The sequence below is a fragment of the Bidens hawaiensis genome, unplaced genomic scaffold (assembly GCF_021521415.1).
Source record: "Bidens hawaiensis isolate Kalapana, Puna unplaced genomic scaffold, B.hawaiensis_p1.1 tig00017673_1, whole genome shotgun sequence".
NCBI classification, from domain to species: domain Eukaryota; kingdom Viridiplantae; phylum Streptophyta; class Magnoliopsida; order Asterales; family Asteraceae; genus Bidens; species Bidens hawaiensis.
The window spans coordinates 25729-33345 of record NW_027492669.1 but is presented as its reverse complement, the minus strand read 5'-3'; the positions used below and the strand labels follow the sequence as shown (position 1 = coordinate 33345).

Below are 7617 nucleotides of genomic sequence, written 5' to 3'. Positions count from 1 at the left end.
AATAAACATACACGGGTTTGAATCATACCGATTTAAAGATCTAGATTTTGTGTGCAAAGAATGTTGAACGGTGATTTATATCTCATTAGGGTTTGTTAAGGAAAGTTTTAATCTTGAAAGGAATGTTTTAATTGATTTGTTTTAATTAGAAAAAATTATAAATTAAAGGTTACAAGATAAAGATACCACTTGGCGTAAAAATAAGCCAATTATGTGCTATGTGATACAAACATAATTTTTATTTATTATGAGAGAGAGATATATATATATATATATTATGACAAATATACTTAAGATTGAAAGGGAGGTTAACAGGGAATTGTCAATCAACAAAATCTTTTTATTCTTTGAATGCTTTAATACTTTAAATTGTTACAATATTAAATAAACTTCATTTTCAAATGTGTATATTTAACTATTAAGAGAGAGGGATATTATGGCAAATGTACTTAGGATTGAAAGAGAGGTTAATAAAGGAATTGTCAATTGACAAACTCAACTTTTTATTGTTTGAATGCTATAATACTTTAAATAGTTATAATATTTAATAAACTTCATTCTAAATGTGTATATATGTTTATTAGTTATAATATCTAACAAACTAATTTTTTAATTGCTAATTTGGATTGGTGACGGTTTAATTTCTTAGCCCAAATATGATGTATATATGTGTGAACCCTCGGGTGGGCAAAAGTGAAATTGCCCTGCTTGCGGTGCGCACATATGATGTATATATGTGTGAACCCTCGGGTGGGCAAAAGTGAAATTGCACTAATTTTGACGTTATTTTACTAATCTCGTGAAAATAACGTTAAAAGTGACGGACGGTTAATCAGGCATCATGTAGTGGCGTTGATAGCCGAAAGACAAGGGTACATGCACCGATCAGCCGGTGTCCCGATGATTGAGTGCTATGTGCCTTATGTCCAAGGCTTGATGCAAAACTACTATCGAGCCGGGGGTCTCACCGGAAGCAGCCTCTCTATCCCAATGGGGTAGAGGTAAGGCTGCCTACATCTTACCCTCCTCAGACCCTACCATAGCTTTGCTATTGGTGGGATATACTGAGTACGATGATGATGATGATGATGATGATGATGATGATGATGTTGCTTGAATATTGTATATATATATCGTATATGCGTAATATATATAACAGTCAGACGCGGATTTAAAGGGGGGTCAGGAGGGTCCGTTGACCCTCCGGCCGGCTAACTTAACCATATACCGGACTATCATAATACTCAACCGGAAAAGAAAAGTTATAGCTTGACCCTCTCTGATTATGCAGTTTAGGATAGTAATTAAAGTTAAACGACAAAGATAAAGTTACTATATCTAAGTTTTCATGCGGTGGTGGTGGTTTGACAGTACGGTACATCGAAGAAGAAAGGTGTTTATTCTAGGTCTTTTTTAAGTCATTAAATGGTTCAACTACTTTATTATAGCAACTGCATCAGGCTACTCATCCCGAGGTTTGGATCCATTTGGCAGAAGCAAACTTAAATTCCACCGTTGTGGAGAAAAAATTGTGTGGTTCAGTTTGTGCAGCCGGACTACATGCAAACGCCACGTTGGATCATATAAAGAAGCATATTTTTTTAACCCACCAACAAACAATGTTGTAAAAGTAGGTCTACATCCGAGTACTCGCTACAAGGTATGGTGCCGAGGGGAGTTTCTTTTACTCCGCCTAGGTACTAAAAATTGTTCAAAGGTGGTCAACATCAGTCAGGAATACATTTAGTCGGTTAACTTGGGCCTATTTTACCTTAAAAATACAACATAATTCGTATTTCTTTAGTATTAAATAACGAATATCATTTTTTTTAATTAATGATTAACATATTTTAGAATAATTTAGTATTTAAAAATGTATTTCTCATATTTATATTGATATTCACTTAATTTGTTATAAATATTAGTAAACTTATGATATTTGAAATATATATATTACCCAAAAATTAATTTTCTTTATATTTATCATGTCTGAGTACTCTCCAAGTAGTTCCCGAGTACTCCGAGTACTCCCTCCAAGGAGGTCGGCTGCCTAGAGACCGTGTAGCAACTTTTGCAACATTGCCAACAAATAAGAAGTTGGGCCCCTTGATCCACCAACAAAAGGAATTAAAATATAAATAAATATTTACTAGCCACAACAATTACCATAAATGTATAAAAAGAATACATGAATAATTGTTCAGTGGCCTTATTTTTTTTTAAAAACGTTGAAAAACAAAAATAGAATATTAACACTTATGCACACAACATGCATCAAAAAATCAAAATCTTCACCAAAAATCACACTTTCTACCGCAAAAAAATGGAAGATAACACTCCGTTTCAACAACTTTTACGTAATAACTCAAATTTTGTTTAATAAAGATATGAACATTTTATTGATAGATCGATCAAAGATGGACCCGAAAAAATTGAAAACTCACTTGACATTATGTGAAAAAAATCAAGAAAAAGCGTAACGTTTGAGATTAAGTTTATATTTTATCTAATATTTAATCTTAAGTTGATGTATGTTTTTATTTTTAGTTAATGTATGCTTTATTTTCAGTTAATGTATATTTTATTTTTATGTTTAATGTATTTTATTTTTGTAAATGTCTATTTTTATATTTATATTATTTTAAAGTTTTTTTAAAAGTTATATTCTCTAAATGTTTAATGTTTCATTTATTTTTAATATATATGAAACATAAAAACTAAATTTGTTATAAAAGTAACTTAATTAAGTATAAGTTAATTGTAGAAGTAGGTGATGATGTGGCGGTTTGTGAAGGTTTGTTGTTGTGAAAGAAAGTGAAAGATTTTAAGAAAAGTTTGGAATATGATGTGGCGCTGATGTGGCGGTTTGTGTATGTTTGTTGTTGAGGATGCTCTTATAAGTTATAACTTTGTTTCTCCTTTTAATCAAGGCTACGTGTAGTTCAGTTGGCGGTCGATGGTACTCAAAGTCAAAACTTATTAGACCATGTGTAGTCATAAAGCCCCACCCCCAGATATTATTCGACACGTGGCGCCCAGTCAGAGTTATGGTTTTATACAAAAATAGAGTGTAGTCATAAAGCCTCCATAAAGTCGTAAGTGTAGTCATAAAGCCTCCATAAAGCCATAACTTTATTATTTTATTATTTTGTTTTGCCTTCCATGAGCGTTATGTACATAACTTTGAACCTACCAGGGGTTATGCGCCACGTGGCGCCCAGTCAGAGTTATGGTTTTGTACAAAAACAGGCTGTAGTCATAACTCTCCACTACCATGGGTTATGCGCCACGTGGCGCCCAGTAATTATCAATTTTAATATAATCCAACGGCTCCAAATGGCCCCAACAGCTATTTTTTTGGATTTGTGTGCCATTTCTTGCGTTTTGTATACAACGCAACCAAAATAACATATCCCATAACGCAGGGGGGGGGGGGGTGTACCCCCCGCGTTTTCGGTCAAAACGTTGGTGGCAACGTTGCCACTACACATGGTCTAACTTTACCTCATAACTTTGAGGGGGGCGGTGTAAGGGAGAGTTATAGACCATAACTTTACCCATAACTCTCCCACTACATATGATCTTAGTTTCATTTTTATTTTCTGTATTAGAGTAATAGTTATTAATTTAAATTTTATAAAATAATAACCAACGAGGTTCTTTCTCTTCTAAATTTACATCGTTGAATTATTTGTTATTTAATATATATTATTTAATTTAGAATTTATTATTTAGTTTGTCATAAACATTTTTTTTTAATATTGTTCTTAACTTGTATAAACATGTTTTTAAAATGAATTTAGTAAAATGAATCAAACATCTAACTCTATCATATTTATTAAATGCTAAATAAATAATATATTCTTGGTGACCCGATCTTACATAAACAAGTTATTAATTATTCAGTTAGCCGTCAAGAGGAAATAAGAAGACGATATGAAAGACCCCTGACAACCAATGCTTTCCTTAAACATAAACATGCTAATGTTTTGCAAGTGTTGAGATAAAAACATTTATACAATGGTTTCACGATAAGAGACCATGAAGGTTATGATTACCAAATTATGGTAACAAAAAACAACTTATGTACACTCATGGATTACGAACCCAAAACAATACTATTACGACCCCCGGCTAAGAGTTTCTGGTTCCGCCACTAATAACATTACTATCATGTAACAATTAAATCATAAATAATTGACATCCACTTTACCAATATTATTGCTCAAAAGTCGTCAATACTATTTATGACGTATCTTAAGCTAAAAATAACAATATGTAAATGAAAATTAAAAACATAACAATACTAAAAGGATGCTTCATTTGTTTTTTTTTTGCCTTATTAATACATCTATAATTCATCACTTCGCTAGAAATCATACAAGCATTCCTTGAACAAAGTCATATGATCCGAGTCCAAGCACACCGCCAGCTTGACACTCCGGTCACCACTCGGGCACGGTATGATGTAAATAGTGCCCTCATATAGGATGCTCGCAGGTCCCATGAAAATGGGCCGTCCCCATCCGAAATCAGAGTCATAGATGGGTAAGCGAGTCCAACTATTTACATTAAGATTTGGACTCGCAAAGTAGGATGGCCCACGAACAAGAGTTGATAGATCAGATATTGTCTCCAAGTAGTCAATAGCTGATCTAAGATACTGATCGTCCATCCTAGCCAACTCATTATGGATTCTCCTTGCAGTGCCCCCTAATGACTCAGACTTAAACTCGCCTACTTTCATGATTGGGGTGGCAGTGAAAATGACATTCCCGAGGTAACCGGGAGGGAGGGGTGGGTTCAATCTTGACCGTCCGTCAGTAGCCACGTACAATTTAGTTGGTTGATCATCTAAGAGTCCACGTGATTTACACGCACATCGCCATAGATGAGCGGCTAGGATATCATATGTGCTATGATACGCGCTTTCATTGCCTTTTGCCTTTAGTTTAAGATCATTTAACTGATCAAGTGACAGACGTAGCATCACGGTTGATGTGGACTTGGAGTGAGACGGGGACTTTTGGTTTTCCAATGGGACAATCATTGATGGTGGTTGGTGATACTCATCATGGTCAAACATTGGTGTGGGTGGGTTCCGTGCTCGAAGAAGAGTGCGGTCAAGGAATGGTGGGACCGCGACCGATAAACCTCGAGCTTTGTCAGACCATGTGTTGATGAAATGAAGAGACGAGAGTCCATCTGATAATGTATGATGTAGTCCACATCCTAGAGAAACCCCACCACATTTAAACCGTGTAACCTAACACACAAAACATGCTGACAACATGAAAACATGTCTATATATAAAAGTTATAAAAATCGGCTATACCAAATATACATTTTGGTCGAAACCAAAAACCAAACCAAATAAAAGTTACCTAGGTTATAAGGAAGAAGAAGAAAGATAGAAAGTGGATAAGGGTATTTAAAGTATTTATCTTGGTTAAAATTAAATTTTAAAAACTTATTAATTTTACTTATTATTTTATTGTTTTCTTTTTACTGACTTCTCGAGTACGACAAGAAGACTCAAATTCACAAGTCACTTTCAACCATATATTTTCCTTTACGACTTTTTCTGTATTTAGGCTACTGTACTTTTCAAATTTAAAGACCTATGTCGTCTTACTCTAATCAGACTATGTTGTCTTAACCGAAGCCACGTTAGCTTTTGACAATACTTACATTTTTTTGTATTATTTATTACTTTGCAATTGTACTTTATTTGATATTTTATTACTTCATTATTTTGACTTAATTTACTTTTAAACATATGAGTAAACAATTTCAGACTTCTTGTCAGTGTTGGTTATTTCAAAGATTTAAACAAGTTTTCAAACATTTAAACAAGTTCCATTTAGTTAGATTTTATTGTTTGGATTGCCACGTTACGTTTTATTTCGTTTTGGAGCGACACATAATCAACACCAAATTGTTTCAGTTTTCAAGAAAAACATAACTGAATCATCCTTCATTAATTTGGATTGGTTACTTCAGTTCAGTTTTGATAAGTCTCTTTGTTTTCGCTTTAGATAATATGTTAAACTCAACCCTTGTTATATATCAATTAGCAAAAATCATAATTTTATCTATGCTAATGAATATAATATCTTTTTTATTCCAACATTCATGTCATAAAGTTCGTTCTGATTCCGTCATTGCTTTTGGATATATAAATTAAACAAACCTTACAACCATACCTGCGTAATAACCAACGGATAAGAATCAATCTCGCCGGAATAATCCACCGTCGGCGCCAACTGCCTCAACTCCGGCGACGGCGTAATCTCACCAAAATCATCAATGCAACAATCCGCTTCCGCTTCGACGAACAAAACACCCTCACCGTTGCAGTTAATTTCAATCCTGCCATCGCGGTCTTTTGCCAACCGTCCGGCCATAGGAAAAAAAGAAACAAGAACTCCGGCTAAAGCTTCCTTCATAACAACCGGATCAAAAAAACCCAAACTCCCATTCGGTCGGTAGAAGTAAACGGTTAGGATATGGATCCGACCCACGACTAAGTCGAGGTTCGAGTTCCATATCCGGGTAACCGGAGTCGGTTTTGCGGGTTTAATAATTGATGATTCTTTCACTATTAGCTTCATCGGATGTTTTTTAAGATTCTCCGACAAAAAATAGAACAAAGAAAGATTGTCCGACAAGTTTGGTGTGAAATTGAGGAATCAGTTGAAGGACACGTGAGGTTTGGGGATTGGTGTATGTATTGTATTATCCAGAAGGTGGGTGACTTTTCATAGGCTTTATGTAAAGTGATTGGATTTATAGGATATACGTGACACGAAGAGTATGTTGTAGTTAAGTTGAACACCACTTGTTTTTAGTTCCATGGAGGTTAACGGTTAGGTTTGGTTTGATTCGGCTTGGTTTTGAGTTAAAACCGAATCAAAAATTGATATTCCGGTCTATGAAATTTTGATAAATCGTTTAGTTTTGGTTTTTTAGTTTAGCTTGAAAATATTTAGCTGAAAACAATCGGTCAAATTATTGAATTTGAGGACAGCTCATGTTATAAATTAATAACTAATTTATTAGTATATATTTGGAATAAAATATTTAAATTACGTATTTATTAAATTTTAAAAAATACTGACAATAGAAAATGAAAAGCAATAAATTTCAGTGGCGGATTCATAATAGATTGAGAGGTAGTTTGCGCTACGTCTTAACTTTCTTGATGAGTTAAATTTTATTGCAAAAAAGTTTCTTCTTCGTTTTATGTATCTGCTTTCTCTAAGCAAAATCGTTTTAGTTCGTGCTACCACTCAACTTTTCTTCCATATCTCCTATCGATAAATTCGGTTTTATTTGGTATTCTCTCTTTTTATTTTTATTACATGCAAAATTCAAAATTGAACCATAAATTCTCTAAATAAAACTTGATTAAAATGAACAGTATTGGATTTTCCTCTTTTACGTCTGTATATAAGTATTGAAAAATTTTAAAATTATGTGACTGGTCAGTATAAGTATTTTAATTCTTTTTGTTTATGTGATGGTTTATATACATATTATTGTTATTATTATTACTACTATTCTTATTATTTAATATTTTTATGCACTTATTATTAAAAAGAAAAAAAAATGTGT

General features: G+C 33.5%; 1 protein-coding gene across 1 annotated transcript; it reads right to left on the bottom strand.

Moving 5' to 3' along the window:
* Positions 1 to 4214: 4214 nt before the first annotated feature.
* On the bottom strand, positions 4215 to 6798 carry LOC143554407 (shikimate O-hydroxycinnamoyltransferase-like). The gene is made up of 2 exons (XM_077044169.1): positions 6207 to 6798; positions 4215 to 5266 (listed from the first exon to the last, which is right to left on the bottom strand). Exons 1-2 carry the CDS (start codon positions 6612 to 6614, stop codon positions 4370 to 4372), a joined length of 1305 nt encoding a protein of 434 aa, XP_076900284.1. The 5' UTR covers positions 6615 to 6798; the 3' UTR covers positions 4215 to 4369.
* Between the last annotated feature and the right edge of the window lie 819 nt (positions 6799 to 7617).

What these genes read in the sequence shown, in the direction of transcription:
- LOC143554407 (XM_077044169.1), bottom strand. Translation starts at nt 6,614, where the DNA reads ATGAAGCTAATAGTGAAAGAATCATCAATTATTAAACCCGCAAAACCG. An exon ending in ATCCGTTGGTTATTACGCAG is followed by an intron (nt 5,267 to 6,206) that starts GTATGGTTGTAA and finishes TTTGTGTGTTAG; the next exon opens with GTTACACGGTTTAAATGTGG.